Source organism: Carassius carassius, chromosome 36, assembly GCF_963082965.1.
Source record: "Carassius carassius chromosome 36, fCarCar2.1, whole genome shotgun sequence".
Lineage (NCBI taxonomy): Eukaryota > Metazoa > Chordata > Actinopteri > Cypriniformes > Cyprinidae > Carassius > Carassius carassius.
The window spans coordinates 24,899,672-24,919,423 of NC_081790.1; the positions used below are offsets into that span (position 1 = coordinate 24,899,672).

Here is a 19,752-nt window from a genome sequence, read left to right on the forward strand (position 1 = left end):
TGAACTGTCCCTTTATGCTGGTCACGTCTCTCAGCTCACGGATGCATTTATTACGATCTGTTCACATTATTGCTGGTCAAAAGACATTTCCCAAAACTGCCATACAGAGACGAATCATAGTAACTACAAATTTTTTAATCGTGTGAACATTGAGTTACTAGTGTAGCTAGTGTAACAACTCAAGCTTTTTCTCAGATCGAGTGCTGGTGTAGGTACAGCGTTTCACCTTTGTGGGGCATAGTAGCTTCTTAGTAAGCATCCATTTGACTGAAAATGTACATCATCTCTGTGGAGGTAATGGATGATTCTTGATTCTTATGCTATATTCTTTTGTAGAAGTGTGTGTGTGTGTATAAATGTGTTTTGGAAGCGCATCCCAAATGAGCCACTGTAAAATCCAGACCCTGGCGAAGTCAAACTGAGGAATGTTATTTAAAGTGCCATTGAGCCAGTTGATCTGTTTTATCACAGCGCGCCTCTTGTTATTTACCCCAGGTTTAAAGGGATATCCAAGGCTGGGCGGCTTTTTCATCTTTATATTTGTCACTCTTTACCATGTGTCAGAATTCATGTTAAACCATCACTGCGGAAAAGGTTAAGTTGTCAGTTTGGCAGTTGGCTTGATTCCTGGAAGCGAGCATTTCCGAAGCGTATTGCAGACTACATAAACTAAACCTATTTTCTGGTTTTAAAGAACATTAGTGGGAAGACAATACATTTCTTTTCTTTTTGATTAATTTTCATTTGATGTTCTATTATGGCCATCTTGTGTTTGGCCACGTTGTAAAACTGGCCAGTTTCTGATGTTTAGTGTTAAATCTCAAAATCAAGCCACGGTTAAGGTTTTTTTTTTTTTTATTCTTGAAAGGTTAGAGTTTCTCCTTAATATTGGCTGTTGACTAATCAGTTTATATCATCAACAGCACTTCATTTGGTCATTGCAGAATTACTTTGCCATTATTTTCTGTCAGGAGAACGCTCCATTTTGTGTGCCGGAGATGTCATGCCATACTATGTTTGCACTAATGTCATTTATAGCGAATAATATTTTGTCTTGTTGAGAGCAGATGAAGTATAGCTCATTATAAATGTGTACATATACGGGCAAATATATTCCTCTGTATATTCTTTATGGTGTTTTTGATATGCCACACAGTGTTAAAGCAGCAGTGAACATTATGAAGTGTCTTGAGGAACGTGTGAACACTCTCAAAAGTGGGATTGATCCTGAAGACACAGATTTGTTTTGTTTTTGCTGTTTTTTTTAAAGAAAGATGCATTTCAGAATGGCAAATTTGTGTGCATGAATACTTCTGATGTACGAGCAAACACAAATGACGTTCGAAGCATTCTGTATCAAGTAGTTTTTGCACAATTTTCTTCAAAGAAAATAAATGGAAATGTAGCTTGAACAAATGTTGTTTTAATTGTGATTTTTGTCTTTTTGTTGGGTGATTTAACAGTTAAAGAAATTATGTTTTGGGAAACTTAAGTTTTCTTACTGTAGTTTTCAATCTGACATGCTAAATGCACAAAAAAGTGTAGAAGCAAAACAAGAAAATTTTGACTACATATGTGTGTGTGTGTGCGCGCTGTGTATTTATGTATTTAAAAGTATAAACATGCATGTATATATTTGAGAAAAATGTTTATATATGAAATCTATAATATATAAACCTATATATACATGTAAATACATATATACTGCGTGTGTGTGTGTGTATATATATATATATATATATATATATATAATATAATATAATATAATATAATATAAAGAAAACATTGAAAAAAAATTACTTTTTAACATTTGTGTACATTGTTACAGAAGTATTTTGAATAAATTGTGTTTTCTTATTTTTATAGTATCTTTAATTAGCCTACATATGCAACTAGGGGTTTTCTCTCTCTCTCTCTCTCTCTGTCTCTCCCCTCAGTATCAGTAATTAAAATGTAACTTGAACATCATTTCAGTGTTGATTTGAAGTGATTTGTTAGTGTGATCTTGAGTTTGATCACGCGATGGCGCTGCTGCATCACGTTCACAACGGTACACGTGCGTTTGGTGACGCGTCTCAAACTGGGAACGAAGTTACATATTTGATTAATGCTCTTTAACGAAGCCGCGAAATTATATAATAAGGCTACACTAAAATAATTTTTGTAATAATTTCGATAAAGAGTTCCGGCATTATTAAACCGCCTTCATATGCTCTGGGGAAAAAAATAGGCTATAAATATATATGCTATGTTTAAAAACAATACACAGAAAACTGGTAGGGTGATACGTCATGGACATGGAATTTTAATTCTATAAATAAATCGTAGTTTGAAAAACACTAAATGATTACCATTTGCGTAAAGAGCACAGCGCGTTTTTCTTGTTTAAAATATTACTGGGTCTTTATTTCGTCTCATGTATTATTTGGATTCATAAAAAAACCTCTACTAATGAAAAGCCCATATTATTCTTTTTTTAAAATATTAAAATCCCGCGAGTAAACTATGGTATTAATGTTAACTGTTGAATTAACAAAAAATGTAGCCTACATAATAATAATAATAATAGTAAGACTATTAATAATATAGTAAATGTTTATATTTTAATAATTAGCTATGTCAGTATATACTAACATCAAGAATAAATACATCTATATTCCAGAAGAGTTTTTAAACATTGTAGCCTATGTAAGTTGCATGATTGTGCAGCGTGGGAGAGTGAGGGGACAAACTCTAAATATAGTGGCCCCAGGGGCCAGTGCACACGGCTGCATATCTGTCAGTCACAGCTATACAGCTTGGAAAAATAAAATGGTTCGAGTGAGAGATGCTTTGCGCCGTGTGTGTGTTTGTTTAAGCCGGAGAGGAGCGCGTTTGTCTCAGAATGCATTCTACATAATTGCCCTGCAGTTTTTTTCACCAAATAACATACAGCTACTGTGATCTAACAGTAACAGGAACACATGATAGGTAAAAATTGATAGCCCAAATGCACTGTAAGTCGCTTTGGATAAAAGCGTCTGCTAAATGGATAAATGTAAATGTAATCTATAGCAAATATTCCTGTTTTCGTGGTCTCCACACAATCAGATGTTACAGTGCTGTCATGCAATTGAAGTTTTTGGAATTTAGTTTTTGTTCTTTCTCTACATGCTGTAGCCTTTTTTTTTTTTTCTTTTTTTTTTTATGTAGCCCAGGCTACTTTATTGCTAAAGGACGAAACAGCCCAAAATGTATCGAAATCTACGTTTTTGAGAACAGGAGTATGTGCAAAATACATAAAATATTAAATAATATTGGTATAAATCTTATCGATGTATTAGTTTTGATTTATATTGTGTTATCGACCATTTCATATCAGCTCTGTCTCCATACGCGCCTGCGTGTATATCTTCCACATAATTTTTATTTTATTTTTAGATAGCCTATGTATTCTTTAGTTTCTGAATACAAAGCTATATAGAAATCCGCCTGTTTTCTCTTTACTCATTTCTGATTAATAATAATAAAAAATGACCAGACTAAAAAAAATCGAATTCATAATTCAGCTCTACTTTATTTTAATTATTTGAATGAGATAAAGACGCTGTGGAAACTCAGGAACTGAATTTTATTCAATATAGGCTGGATTTATAGACTAGCCTACCTATCTTCAAATTCGTCCGTCGAATTTCAAACATAGCTTTATAGTTCCATGGAAGGTTTGTCATATTTTAAAGCTTAAAAGACACTTGATGCACCGTTTGGTTCCTCAGATCGTCACACAGAAGGAACCCTCTGGAGAACCCTTTGAAGGCGCCTCAGATCAACTATAATGAACTCCCTGAACTTCACTATATTTAAAGTGCCTTTGAATTCTAATGAACCGCTAGCCGTCTTAATTCCCTGCAAAAGCCCAACGCATGGTTCCCATTTTGGGAATAAATTCCTAATATTCTCTTTAGCCTCTTCGATGACCATCAACTAGCATTTCAATATATATATATATATATATATATATATATATATATATATATATATATATATATATATATATATATATATATATATATATATATATATATAGCCTATATATATTTGTGTGACAAGCTAGCGAACGTTTATATAACGTTCTCTAATGGTTCTCTAATGGTTATTTTTGGTTTCAGGTGCAAGATGTGGATTTCAAGTTTCTCCTGCCTAAAGGTTTTGCAAAGAATCTGAAGAACCCTAAACGTCGTCTTTCCATCTTTAAATCTTTAGTGGATGCAACTGCGACATTGCACAACGCGGCGACATGCAATCTGTCCTTATTTACGGCTCTCTTAAGTTCACATTATGCTTTTAGGTGTGAACAAGACACAAATGTTTTTTATTGTCACGCCGGCAATTACAGCGTCAAGAAGCTAACTAGATGGACCAATACAGCCCCCTTTTGCGGGAGGTTTGTAGCGTGTAACTCCAATCAGCTTCTGTTGAATGCTCGAGTAATGCCTTGTGACAAGCTGATGGAGTGGGTGGAGGAGAGAGAGCTCTGGTTGGGCGGATCTGACACTGGTTTGCCTTCGGACCGCCTCTCCAGGTTCCTCCTTCAAGCCTCCGGGGCTGCTGCGCTCGTGTTTAGTTCCCCTCTCATAGTCAAAGGAAGGATTGATTCCTTTGGGAAGAGACACAAATCACTTCAATTTGATCGAGAGGGCTAAGGATACAGCCTCCTCTTGATTTAGCCACTTTTGACTTTCTTGTTTTGTCCTGACAAAGAAAAAAAGAAGAAGACAAGAGGAGAAAAGTTGTTAGGTCACGGTGACATTTGATATGAGGTCTGCTTGATCGCACCAGCTGCTTCCAGGAAACATTATCAGCAGCACAGAAAAGACGTCTTGCTTTTTGTTTCCACTTTGCGTCTTGGTGACACAGGGATCTGTCCTGGTTTCCAAACTCCTTCCCATCTCTCTCTCTTTCTCTCAAGCGCGCGCGCTCTCTCTCACCCTCTCTCTTTTACGCACGGGAGGTGGGCACCTGAGAACACTACCAACGGGAAACGAGTGCGAGAGATCCCGGTTTCATGTTTGGGATTCAGGAGAGCATCCAAAGGAGTGGGAGTATTTTGAAAGAGGAGCCCATCGGAGCCGGCATGAACGCAGTCCGAACATGGATGCAAGGCGCCGGGGTGCTGGATGCGAACACGGCCGCGCAGAGGTAAGAGACCCCCGGGGCTGCGACTGCGATCGCCTCCCACGGAGCGCGGACCGATCGTGCTGCCGGCGTTTGTTTTGAGGAAACTCGACCCGGATTGTCGAGGATTAAGCCTTTGATGCGCTTTGCTTTGTCGTTTAGTGAGCTTTGATGAGTTCCTTTGGATGCAAAGTTTGGGGACTTTGCCAAAGCTCACCTTCTTTTTCATGCAATCACATCTGGAGGTCCTAGGACCACTGGATTGAACTTGCTGGAGAAATAATAAGAATAGGCTAATAATTGCCTTATAATAACCTAATAATAACAATAATAATAATAGCCTAATAAAAATAATAAATTAATTATAATTTCGTATACACACATGTATAGGTATTTTTAATTCTCCAATCAATGGGGTTAGAAATTAAACATCCATTTTATTTCAATAACACATCTAGCCTGTACGTTATCTGAAGGATGTTGTTCTGCGTGTCTTCCCCGCAGTGGAGTGGGACTGGCCCGGGCGCACTTCGAGAAACAGCCGCCCTCAAATCTTCGCAAATCCAACTTCTTCCACTTCGTTTTAGCCCTTTATGACCGACAAGGACAGCCGGTGGAAATTGAGAGGACCTCTTTTGTCGGATTTGTGGAAAAAGAGAAGGTGAGTTTCATGAACGAGTTTCTTCAAAAACTGATTTTCAGCACCACGATGTCACCGGAGCGCTAAACACGTTCGCACGTCTTTTTTATTTATTTTTTTTAAATATATATATTTTAAAAGTGCATAAGCTATTATATGCCCAGTGAACAGCAAATAACGCACATTTAAAAACCGTTGAAATAATTAACATGTGAACATAGCCTATTGAAATAGGATGTGATCAGTAAAATCAAAATTATTGCAATATTACCTTGAAACATTAATATTACCATAAACATTAAGGAATAACACAGGAATTAAATCGGATAGTTATTTAATATGAACAATACTAATACAGTTTAATTAAAAAATGTAAGTTTAAGGTTTTATATGCATTTCTTTATAAATCAAATTCGCGAATAGGTCTGTTTATTTGCATGCCTTCAAAATTCATTAACTTGTTTTTTTTTTCAGCCGCCTTAACAGAATTTTTCAACCATTTTTATAGAGCAAAATGTACATATTTATAAAAATTTAGATCATGCATTTAAATGCATGTAATGTTATATAGCCTAAGTAATATCAGTAATGGCCTATAACTTACTATGATGCTATAACCGAATACTTAGTGACATAACGTATAGCTAAAAATAAATTAATTTGACTTCATACATGAAATTCAATTACTTATTCCGTTTTGTTTAGCTATACACACGCTATGTTTTTTTTTTTTTAAACAAAAACAGTGTTTGCACTACAGCTGAATTTTATTGAACAGTGTCAAACGATATTATTTTGTAAGCTCAGTAACTTTCCCCTCCATTAGTACCCATAAAGCCTATGATTTTGAGACCTGTTGTGATATTATTTTCATGAACAGGAGACTACAGGAGAAAAGACAAACAATGGGATACATTACAGACTGCAACTTCTCTACAGCAACGGTAAGACATGCTTCAACTTGCGCGCGACGCTTGCGTTTGCGCACTTTCATTGATCGTGATTTGCAATTCATCGCACTAAAATAGCAACAGTAGCAGGTGCTGTCATTAGGGATCTCAATCTGGCGAAGATTGGCAGTGATTGAAATCAATAATTTATCCGATCGAGACTGTTTCTCTCTGAACAATTAAACGCAATCAGTGGTTGACTCCTAGACACCAACTAATTCTCATTTACTTTCTTCAAATCAAAGCATGGCTCTTCACAATGAATCAGTTTGATTTTAAAGCATTAATAATTCACTCAAGGTTTAAATCAATTAGAAACCCATTTCCAACCAAGCGATATTAATTGTTAATGTGTTTTTCTTGGAGTGAGTGTGAATTGATCATGTTCATTAGTGTGGAATCTGACAGCCTGTCTATCATTTGTCATCTGGTCAGTTTCTAAATAAACCAGCTGTTAGTTCTGCCCACTCTCGAGCATACTGTGCTCAGTGCTTTTGTAAACGTTTTCATCGCTATTTTCCATCGCAATAATTTCTGTCATTTTGATTTTTGATTTTATTCGTCAGTATTAAAATTCAAAAGAAAGTCGTGATTTTGGCACCATTTGAATTTGAATTTAAATAATTAAACTTAAGTATATTCATTTTTAAATCCAATCATGCATCACGTGTTTTCATAAAGAATTAACCATATAATTAGAAAGTAGTAGCCTATATAAACCGTTAATTATGATATGTGACATGGGCAGGTGTATTCAATGTTAAAGTTATAATTAGGCTACTTATACATTTTTCCATCTCAAAATATATTCTCTAAAAAAAGAAGAAGAAAAAAAACACGTTATTTAGTTCTTTAATCTTCCTCTATAAATATAGTATGTGAAAATACTTAGTTTTACATATATGGCATATACTGTTCATTTAATATGTGGACATATTACAATACAATTAGGCTTGTTTTTTCAAGAGCATTATGCTTGGTGCTATTACAGTGCATTGCAATGGCCGATTTAGAGATAATGAATGTGAATGTGTTTGTGGGAAATGTGATGAAAAGCACATGCTGATGTCAAGTTTCTGTGTGTTCCAGGCATCAGAACAGAGCAGGATTTTTATGTAAGACTAATTGACTCCATGACTAAACAGGTAAGGGTTCATCTCGTCCCGTGCACCACCATCTGCGCATGTCACCAGAGGCTAATTCATACATGTTGGGGCATCAGGACATGCTAAGGGTTGAACTGTTTGTGCTCCGTACAGATGAATCTCACAGCGGAGAGCATGCGTATCTCCCATGGGCAGTGTCACATTTTTACATGCATCATTGGATGTCCTGTGGCCTCTTTTGGGCTTTTTGTGCTCGATGGTTTTAAAGTTTCTTTGGTGTTTAACTGTACAGCAGAGAGTCTATTTAAAGGGCACCCATATTTTCTTTTCAGATTTTTTCTTATCAGTTTTTTTGATTATTATTATTATTTTTGCTACGCTTGCATAGCTCCTTCTAGCCTTTTCGTGAACATGTTTGTGTTTCTCGTTGGTGTGGTTCACATGTCATGCTCTGCTGCTTTCTTCTGAACTCTGTCTTGTTTCATTTCTAGTATGTACGATATGGCAGATCTACATTATTAGTGTTGCCTGTTTCCTGTTTCCTGTTTGATTTTATCTGTCACCGAAGACATGTGTGGCCCTGGGCTAGTGATTGGATGGTTTTTAACTAGTGTTTTTTTCTGACCTTGGATCAGCCCTAATTAGCATGTCATGGGAATTAGCGATTAGCTTTTTGTCAAAGAGAAACATATCCGTGCAAACTGAGAAAGGCTCCACGCTAGGCTCTTTACACTTCGCTAATGGTCGCTAACTTACATGCGGGCGGCAGCTCCCTCTCCCTCCTGCCTAAGTTGCGTGGCGGGAAACATCAAAGCGTATTAAACCCCAGTAGCTGCCACTTTGACAGCACTAGTCTGGCAGTAGGTAGAAAAGCTGTTGTTTCCTAACTATCTGCTTTGCTGCACTTCGTGGGAGGACATGGCACTTTTGAGCGAAGTGTCGCTAGAGCGCTGTTTATCAGTGTCAAGTTAAAAAATAATCACCCAGACGCCTCGGCTTCCCCCTCACAAATCTTTTGTAGTTGTTTGCCGGCAGTTTTCATGTCAGTCTTCTCGGAATATATTTAGCACGTGTATTCATTATTTTTGCGCAGGTATTACAACACATGTAATAGAAGTCACAAAGAATGAGATTGCGATCCCCTTTGCTGCCGCATTGTGCGCCGGAATCTTTCAGATGTGAAGACAACCTATGGTTAAATCATCTTGCTAAAGGGATCCACTTAGAACTACACTTAAAGATTGGGGAACATGTGTAACGGCAGTCAGAGGATATCAAATCCCCTTCTCCAACAACAAGACAGATAGTTACCTTGTAACAACTCAAAAAGCACCGTAGCGAGTGATATATTTACCGCACCAACAGGCTGTTGTCTTTGATTTCCTCAGGTGAATGAGAGTGAGAGAGAGTTCGGGATCAGATGTGGTTTCGCTCTGGGCCAGTCAGACCTGTTGAGAGGGTGAAATGAGACCTGGATACCGGCTGACCACAGGACAGCTGCAGGTGTCTCGGCCCATGTTGCGGCTCGGGCTATAAACAAGCTTTCGGATTGAAGAGTAGACTCTCTTGAGAAGGGAGTGCGGATGTTACTCCGCTGGCAGTCGTTATCGGGTTACAGACGACCTGAGTAATCTTTTGTGATGTTCTATATCCCCGTCGGCCTTCTGTAATCACTCAGAAGCAGTCGTGAGATGCTAGTTATAGGGCTGTGGAGTGAGTTAAGTTGCAACGTTAATGAAATTTTGCAGGCCGAAAGGTCCATTGTCCATCGTCAATGACACAGCTCGCACAGAAAGTCACTTTCAAACCAAATAGTTTTCTTTAGCAACTTTAGAGAGCAGCGCTGATTCAAATTTGTTAGCAATAATGTTACTTTCTATGTGGCTGTGGGAACAAATGCTAATCACAGAGGCTTCAACAGTGTTTCGCAATACTAGCAAGGCTAAAACACTTACACTGTTTATGTTACGGTGGCAAAAACAGCTAAAACAGCTTTAGCTTGGGCTGTAATTAGTGTCCAGATTTACTGTTATACTGCGGATACAGAGCTTATTATTCTGTGGCGAGATTTTACTCTTGCAACTGCTCAACAGTTGCATGAAGATGCTTGTTATTTTGGTAGTTACTGTCACAGGCAAATTATTAGATTCAGCAGAGACCGTAAACATCCCAGTGTTTAACATTTCAAGCTATAGTGTTAATTTACTGCATCTGTTGTTTTAGCAGTGGCCAAGCGGTTAGAATATGTGCTCTGAATCTGACATTCTGAGCTGAAGCTCATTTCGCTTTCGTTTTGTATTGTTTTGTTTTTCATGCTTTAAACTTGTATTAAACCCAGAATACTTGAGTTTAGGCGGCTGAGGGAAGAAAACTTCACATACTAAGATTCTAGCATGCTAATTCAAGGAATAGTAACATGCGTTAAGTGTAAACCCCGCCCCATAGTTTTCATTGGTCAACTCAATCACTTGGTCACCTGTTAAGAAAAGTGTAGAATTCATAGATTGAGTTCAGATTTCACAAAAGGTTCAGATCACGACAAACAGTGATGATATTTATTAGAATCTGCTATCTATGCTATACCAAAGTTAACGTTAGGCGTTAGTATTTGTGTAGACAGAAAATATTGCGATTGACGAGACCAATTAAATCTTTAGAACTGGCTGTGGCATGGGATCTGCATTTAACAAGTTTGACGAAAATAATCACACCTTTATACTGGGATTGCAACTTCTAATGGGGTACAGAAGAGGGAGTCGGGGATGTGGGGGGCCCTTAAGTGTCAGTTTGACAGTTAAAACTGTGATCAGCAGCTTCAAGGCCAACACATCTGACAAACATAGTGCAGAGACAGCAGACCTCCCACGTTCCTCCCTCATCTATCCTACTTTTCATTTTCCTCTGTCATTACCTCCTGGATTGTTTATGTTTTTAAGATGCAGTGCGAGATGTTTGTTGTTTAGCTTGAGCTAACTTAAGCTTGAGCTAAACTTAGCCAGTGAGTCAGACCACGCCCTCTCTCCAAAACCCCCGCCCTCCAAAGGCATGTCAAATACAAAATGCATTGTGATTGGTTTGGCAATGCACATTTCTTTTCACGTAGCTTTGTTTTCTTACTCTTTTAACCCATCCACTCCACAGCTCTCTTCTTTTCTGCCTTGTTTTGATCCCTGCTCTCCTGCTCACCATCTAGAAGTCCCTCAGATGTCTGTCTCTAGAAACCCTGCGTCTATTCTCCTGTCTGTCTGTCTGTCTGCCCAACTCTTGCTCTCTCTTCCGCTTCTCTTGTTTCTCAGGCTTTATGTCTGAACAGCTGATCAGGGGTGGGGTGGGATACTTATTCGTGTATGTGAACGCTTCAGTGTGTGTGGGAGAACAAAGAGTGAAATCACTGCCAAGACAGCTCCTCTTTAAAGGTAGCGCAGTGGCCTGGGAAAAAAAAGGCAGCCATGTTCTTAATGGCATGCTAACAGATGATGCCAACTGTGTAGGAAGTAGGTTTCCAATTATTTATAGCGTCTTGTTTACTTGCCTTCGATTTCAAGCATCACATCAAAGCCATTGAGGAAAACGCTGGATGAAATATGAAAAGTGTGCTTGGCGAGATGAAATATGTATTACAAGGCATATGAATGTTGCATGCTTATTAATGTGCCCTTCTCGCACTTTGGCATGCAGTTAAAACTGCCCTAAATATCACACTAATATAACATTAACATAGGGTAATTTTCACGCACCACCTTTGCACACTCTGTGTGCAAGAAACTATTTCCTGCGTTTTATCACAGCACTTCCTGTTCTTTGATCGCAGTAAAAGCAGTCTTTAAAGATTCTTTAAAAGTTATCAAGATGGCACACTGTAGTAGCTGGTAACCTAAAATTTCCCTTTTGAGAGCGCTTAATAAAAACAAAATATACAAAGACTAATTAATCTTTATATGAGTCACTTCCATTTGTAGGACTGGAGGAAAATGTGACACTACAGGCAAAGCATTGTGGATTGCTTTGCACTGGACAATTGTGCAATTTGACAATAAAAAAAATAAAAAAAATAAAAACATGAAATTATATCTTGTGAGAAATAACAAAAATGTGTATTCATTAAATATGTAGGGTAAATGGTTGAGTTAAATGGTGGGATATCACCCAAATTACCTTTTAATACCTTAATAATATTTTATTAAGTCATTAAAGCAAGTGGAAGAATGCTGCTGTCCCGGAGCACAGCTCTGCCAGAATGGGCGAAGATAGATTTGGTGTTTATAGATAGTAATATGAAGCAGGTCTTTGGGCTGGCAGACAGTGATGCATGCTGTGTACTTCTAGAAGACCTTGGCCCCCATTCCCTCAAAGTGAAAGAAAACCATCTGAACAAATGCTCCGAGCTTGCCAACTCCAGCACTGGCTGTAACAATATCGCTTTCAGTGCCTTTGTATAATGTAAAGTACATCTGAAAGACATCAAACAATGATCCAATGTATCGTCTGTCTCTGGATATTTCTCCTGTCAAATTACCCTTTTCTTGGTAGATAGAACTTTGCGTCAGTGTTTTCTTTTTTTCCCAGTTAAGGTCAATGTGACAAACTTTTTCGATGCTGGACAGTCTTGCTGAATTACACCTCCGTTACATGGCAGAGAGTAATGACTGTGCGTAACAGGACAGATTTGCTGCCTACGAACGAGATCCCAGAATCTTAGCAAGGTGACACGCTTGGCGTAGTCAAACATGGCACTGTTCGGAATGGCATGCCATGTCCAACATTCAGCTCGGGGAGGAGGGGACACACACAAGGCTTTGCCAGCCTGGCAACGCTGTGTTTTGTGTTAAGGAGGGGTGAGAGCAAAGCTGAGAAAATTTGGGATAAAATCGGGGGGCCGTACCAGATGGTGCACCGTGCTCCAGTCTGGCATCCCAACTGCTCTCTCGCACCCACCTCCTCCCCCCACCGCCCCTGTGCCACACGCCACTGATGGTTTGGCACGGCACATGCTAGCATAGGTAGTATCCCAGTGAGCGCATAGGCACTTCACATTTTTACCCATGAGTGAGAGATGCAAAAATGAAAGAGTGAATTGAAGAGATAAATACCGTCAATATTGTTATATAACTATAAAATAACTGTTTACCATTTGAATATATTTCCAAATGTAATTTATTCCTAATTTATTCCTAATGTTTCTAACATTTATAATAATAATAAATGTTTTTTTTTTTTAGCAGCAAATCATGGTAATGATGTTTCACAATATTACGGTTTTACTGTATTTCTGATTGCTAAATGCAGCCTTGGATAAGAGATATCTTTGAAACACATTTTGAAACACAAAAGTTTTGTTCCAAACTGATAGTGTAGCCTCTGTGATTATGATAACATTTCATTTGGAGACTGACATGACCAAAATATTATTAAGCGAGTCAGATCTTGATTCACAATCCACTCTGACTGATTCAGATTGATTCAAAAGAAGATTTTTTCATGTATCAAACTACACTAGTCACGCCGTATACTTTGATTCAGCAAAAAGCAGCTTGTTAGACATTTGCTTGTGAATCGAACAAGACCAGTGGCATTGTTTGTTTGATGCTTTTTACATTAAGCATTCAAGTATAACTAAATAGACCTTTCTTGTGTGTGTGTGTTTTTTTTTTTGTGATATGGTGTCTTTTTGAAATATAACTGGATAAATCATCTTTACCTGCTTAACAGAGTCGTTCAGAAGCTGCACGCAATGCTGCTTTGTCGTTGACAAACGATAGAAGAAATTTTGCTATGCTTATTTCTTCCATTGAATGCATAGTAGGTAAATATCCGCCCTCAATCAGCTCTCATTTGTTCTTTTCTTAGAAAATGTCATTACTATTTCAGTTTGACAAATGGTGGCAAATGATGCGTAAGTGAACTGTCCGAATTCATCACACTGAATCGCGAACAATTTCAGATCGTTTTGCAAACTCGTATGACCAGTTAGAACAAAAGAGCGATTCATTCTCGAATCTGGCATGCTAGCTCTGATTCTAAATAGTTGATAGAAAACACACAACATGATTGCTGAAATATTGTGAATTCCATTGGCTGATAACTAATTATAAGTTACATTTTGATACATTTTACAAACTTAAAGCTATGTTACTGAAGTAAAATTGCGAACATTATTTCCTTTTGACATTCAGCAGTATCATTTTTGCTAAATAGGTTTTTCCTTATCCATAAGAATCACTGCCATTACCTCTCCTGCTTGTTAGAATCTGAGCAGCCAGTTACGTTACATATCATCTCCTCCACCTACAACAGGTGTTCTTCGGCTTGTTACCCATCCCTCAAATCATTCAGAGCTTGTGCTATTGTACATCCAAGCCTCTACCACATGTTACCCCACCTTAGCCCCAAGCCCTGTAGGAGCTAGTAGTGAAACAATGAGCTCTTCTTATATGAGCACCTTCATTTCTCACATTCTGTTTTCCTTTACGTAATGAGCCACAGTCTTGTGTGGAGCCAGCACTCTGGACAGCCTGTCCAGAAATATTGGATCAGCTTAGACGATTCCCCACGACACATGCTGATATTTATTAAATACGACCAGGCCAACAGGCTTTAAAGGCAGAACTACGCCTCCTCGCAGCGTGTTTCTCAAGTGGAATTGACTTCTGTGAATCCATCGCTGAATGTGAGGGTGGATAAGTGGAGGAAATGTTTTAGGAGGGGGGGGGGGTGTTGTGTGGTCAGTGTCAGCTTCCTGAAATATATCTTCACATGTAACATGCTTCATTTAATTTTCGATTTCACAAGAATGTTAAATAAAGCCTGTGTGAGTCCAAACTCTGACTTTCCCCCCCTCTCTGTTTAAAGGCCATCATATATGAAGGTCAGGACAAGAATCCGGAGATGTGCCGTGTGCTCCTGACTCATGAAATCATGTGCAGGTGAGACTTTTTCCATTTTCCGAGTTTCCAAGTGATTCGTATGTCCTGCTGAAAAGGCTGCATGATAAGGCTCTATCACAGCAAATCAGAAAATATTTCAAATTTAAAAACCCCATCAAACTGTATAATAATAATGCCTTCTTCACTGCTATGTAGCATTATAAAAACAGTACATGGAATAAGTAGTATGTCCGAATTCACAATACTCATAAAACAGTAGGCAGAAAGTCCACTGAGAGGATGCTTTACTATCCCATGAGGCCTCAGGAGACGAGTTCACATGACATTGAAAAAAGACGCAACTGGCGCTCTTGAGTCACAAGACAATCGAGTACATCTGGATTTCATTCATACTACATATGTCCATGCTATACAGAACATTCTTTTCTAACTTTTGCAAAGTTATGGGATTCTGGGCGCAGCTTTAGATTTTGATTTAATGCTATATTTTATATTCAGGGATGTTGAACCAATGAGATTTCGCTCTGTGACTTTCCAAACATCCTGCTGCTTGTCACTTTATTCTGTTGCCCGTTACACTCTAGTGCTGTATTCTGTTTCAATTCACACTGATACCATCCAGGTCAAACTCACAAACCCCTAGTGATCAACAGAGAGAGCGAGAGAGAAAAAAAACAAGTAGAAGATGACTTTTTCTATCAAATTCTGTATTTAATTAACATCCAAAGATGAATTTGCTTAAAAGTAGGTTGTGATGATCGACTCGCGCCTATTTTTAGTAGTATTTTAACAGTGCCGCCGACCCTTGTAACCCCCCCCCCCCCCATGAATATCACCCTGATGCCTGGTTAATTAGGACAAGCAGAAACTCATTACTCAATCTGAAATTTCAGTCTGCTCTGTGAACAAATGTGCCCTGGCTCACGTTGCATCTATGAAATATATGCCAGGTTTTACCAGCAACGCATCACACAATTCAAAGGTGTTATAAAGGCACTTTTTTGCATTAAAAAAAGAACCAAAATCATATATATATATATATATATTTTTTTTTACGTTTTTTTTTTACTGACAGCAAATGTATACACAAACCGAAGTAGTCTTCACCCCCCACCTGCCAAATCAGCATTGATAGGCAATCGTGTATGTGTGTGTGCGATAGCCTGTATGTGTACCATCAAATGCTGCTGCAATTATAAGCAGAAAATTAGGCTGTTCACCATTAATCAGCTCCACTAATTGCCACGCACCACCATTAGCCATATGGTGCCATGCCAGCTTGCAAGTGTGGGACAAAAGTGCTTATTCCTATAATTTTAACAAACTAGGGGGAGGATAAAAAAAAAAAACAGGAAATGTTTCTGGATGTTGTTTGTCGTGAAACTAGCCAAAATTGTTCTTCTAAAGACTAAAGTTGTCATAACACAAATCCAATCTCATGAATCAAAGGAATCATGGAAAGGAAACATATGTTGAAGGCGTGTGATAGTAGCCTAGCCACGTTCCAGCGTTGACAGAGCCGACTACATCCTGCTAATTACATTTAGCCCATTTAGACATTTCTTCAAAAGCTGCATCAGGAAGGAAGCGTTAAGATCTAAGATGCGATTTCCTTTGGGTGTCCTACGGGACGATCTTGAAGAGGATCAGGAAAAAGATTATAACCTTCCCAACCTCCCAGTAAGCTAATTTAGGCATGCAATAATTACTTGCAGTTGAATTTTCTAAGGCAAGTGTTTATAACTTTTTCATACTTAAGTTAAGTGTTTCTTCAAATATATAAACTCTATAAGTGCAATATAAGTGCAACTGACCTCTAATTAGGCTCAATATTGTGTCAGGTTTTTAAATATTCTATTTAATTTTTTTGTCCAGGTTTATTAATTCATTGATATATATATATATATATATATATATATATATATATATATATATATATATGCAACACATATATTAAACTACTTTAATACACATATTTCTTTAATGAGCATGTTTTAATGTATTTTTATTTCATTTTTTATTTTAAACTGGAGACAGAACTGCTTGGCTGGTTGTTAATATAATATATCTAAATGATTTAATAAACCTGGACAAAAAAAAAATAAAATATTTAAAAATCTGACACAATATTGAGCCTAATATCACATTGCTACTTCATGTGGTTGCTATCAAAAATAAGTATAAAGTATTTATATAAAGTGTAAATATATAATATAATATAATATATATATATATATATATATATATATATATATATATATATATATATATATATATATATATATATATATATATATATATATATATTATATATATACACTTTATATATAAAGTAAAAATTGTCAAGTGGTGCAACCGACATGCAGCGAGTACCCTTGAAAACCTTTATGGCTGTGTTAAGGTCAATAAGTCTTTTAAAATATTGGATATTTGAATCTTTTTATCACAAGGTATTGTTAGAATAAGTTGTAAAATGTTATGTAGAATAGCTCCTCAAAACAATGTTATTAATGAATTAATAATACATGATATTTCTATATTTTAAATATTTTTCAAGGTATAAAGTTATCTACAACAATATTTTTTAAATCTATTTATAATTTTTTTTTTCTTTTGAAAGTTGTGTGCACATGCATTAAAGATTTAGGAAATTATGTTATTATTTTTACTTGATGGTTATATCGCACAGCATTTTTGGTCATTACGTTTAATCCTTTGCTGTAAAAAATAATAGCTGCGACTGGTTAACACATCTTAAAATTCAACATTGGAATAAGTAATAATGTGTTGCTTAAACTTAAAGTGTTTATGCTTGGCGTAAAATTATAAGTTTAGTTTAGTTAGGTTGGATATCTAAAAACAACAACAACAACAACAAAAACAACAAAAACAACAACAATCAAACAAAAAACTGAAAAATTTGAAGTTGTTTTAACTAAATGTTAACTAAATGTTTTTTTGCAGTATGTAAACATTTTTCAAAACCAAATGAGAACAACATGAATTCTGACCCATCAACCATAAAAAACTGCAGCAGCAAATCACTGTTAACCACTCACAACACTCTTGCATCATACCAGTGAGTTTTACATAAGAAAAATGTAGTTAACAATATTTCTCTTTAATTGTTTTGAATGTGTATCTATAAACTTGAATGCTCAAGGTTCGGTGTATCAGGAGCTAAACCGTGTCTCCCATGGGCACTGCTGGATTTGATCATTAGGCTTCTACAAATTTTCTTCCTGCACTGTATAAATACACACACACACACACACACACACACACACACACACACACACACACACACACACACACACACACACACACACACACACACACACACACACACAGAGGCACTGCAATCCCTTGTTCCAGTCCTTTGGGAGGACACTGACCTAGTTGAGGAAGCCTTGCAGAAGGAGGGGCGAGAGATATAAAGATGTAGATGTAGATAGAGGGAGAGAGAGAGAGAGATAGATTTTAGTCTTCTATTCATGATGAGTTTCTAAAGAAAAACATTCATCATGCATACCTGAAGAAGAGTATTATATAAATCACATACACACGGTTCCTCATGAATAAGCATGGTACATCTCATGATACAATCTGAAAGTCTGTGAATGAATGACAAAGTCTATTGATACGTCTAAAAACTGTGTCGATGGAGAAAATAGGGAGCTGGGAATGAGGTAACAAGAGAAACCGTGAGGCGGGAGGGTGGAAGCAGAGAGAGTTGTGGGAGGAAGAAAAACTGAAGGGGGAAGGACAATGCCAGGGGTGTCACGTGACAGTTTTGTCCCCAGCCCTTATTCAGTGTCCTCCTGCCATCTGTGCGGTGGAAATGTGATGCCGATGGTCTCCAAACCACTGCTGAAGCCCCTCGCACACCTTAAATTCTCCTCTCGTCAGTCTGCTAAACCCTTATCACCTATGCAAATACAGAGAAGGTCTAGCAGTGGCATTGAAAGTGCTTAACGTGTTAATGTGGCGGAAACAAACTCCAATACACAAGGTGGCGATAGAGTTACAGTTTAGCTTTTAGGTCAACAAGACATCAAAGATTGACTCTAATTGCTTTCTTTATACATGCTATTGTGCAAGATTCATCGGTTAAAATTATTCAGAAGTAAAACGGTCCTTCATCTATTCAATTTTAAGCCTCTGAAACGACTTTCCTTTTTGAGTGATGTCACCGAGACCTTGTTTAAACCCCTCCCCTTTAACTATCTGACTTTTGAGATAAAATCTAGTCCAGCTTGCATATCTAAGCACTAACATTTAGGTTCTAACATTGAGTGTTTTTCTTTGTCAAAGTGTTCTATAACAGAACTGTGCATAAAACTTAATCGACAAAATACAAAGACATGAAAATATGACTTGCTAAAATAACAGACAAGGTGGTGGTTTTTGTGACATAGGATGTCTAATTTAAACTGATATTTTCTTTGTTTTCAGTCGTTGTTGTGACAAAAAGAGTTGCGGGAACCGCAACGAGACACCCTCGGATCCCGTCATCATCGACAGGTAGGAAACTCTTCCTGATACTGTTTGTGTGCCTGAAAACATTTGATACTTTCATTGTTATTGTCATGCCACTGAAAACTGTGGTTGACGTCGCTTTTGAAGCAGTTCTCAGGACACTGAGACGCTGGAGTCCTACGGCCGTCTCGTCGGAGTCACTTGTTGGTTAAATGCTCTGTCATGTTGTTTCTTTGGCTGCTATTTTTTCGCCATGTTCTTTTTGTTGTGGGTTCAGGATTGGCTGTGCCCAAGCACTTGATATTAATGTGCTTTTTATTGCTATCTTTGCCTGAGTAAATTACAGGCCTAAAGACTTTAGTCAAAGGCTAGTCTTTGTGTTAAAAGTATTCAGTGAGTAATTTCTCTTGAGAACATGTTTGACAGTAAACATGTAAGCAATTTAGATAATATCTACATGGTATATATTTCAAATTGAGATCTGCTCCCCCCTTAAGAAGTAAAAAAGACAGTGTTCTTGGTCTTTTTATTCTGTCTTA

The 19,752-nt window shown here is 37.4% G+C and overlaps 1 protein-coding gene across 3 annotated transcripts in view; it reads left to right on the plus strand.

Annotated features, from left to right (window-relative positions):
* Nucleotides 1–4,568: 4,568 nt before the first annotated feature.
* LOC132117474 (transcription factor COE1-A-like) overlaps nucleotides 4,569–19,752 on the plus strand; it is a 115,280-nt gene continuing 100,096 nt past the window's right edge. For 2 of the 3 annotated variants that reach the window (XM_059526779.1, XM_059526778.1), the window contains exons 1-6: nucleotides 4,569–5,178; nucleotides 5,659–5,815; nucleotides 6,675–6,738; nucleotides 7,834–7,889; nucleotides 14,700–14,773; nucleotides 19,190–19,258. In XM_059526779.1, the coding sequence (XP_059382762.1) occupies nucleotides 5,045–5,178; nucleotides 5,659–5,815; nucleotides 6,675–6,738; nucleotides 7,834–7,889; nucleotides 14,700–14,773; nucleotides 19,190–19,258 (554 nt within the window). In that variant the 5' untranslated portion in view covers nucleotides 4,569–5,044. The remainder of the gene's footprint in view (nucleotides 5,179–5,658; nucleotides 5,816–6,674; nucleotides 6,739–7,833; nucleotides 7,890–14,699; nucleotides 14,774–19,189; nucleotides 19,259–19,752) is intronic. The other variant, XM_059526777.1, reaches the window with a different exon arrangement.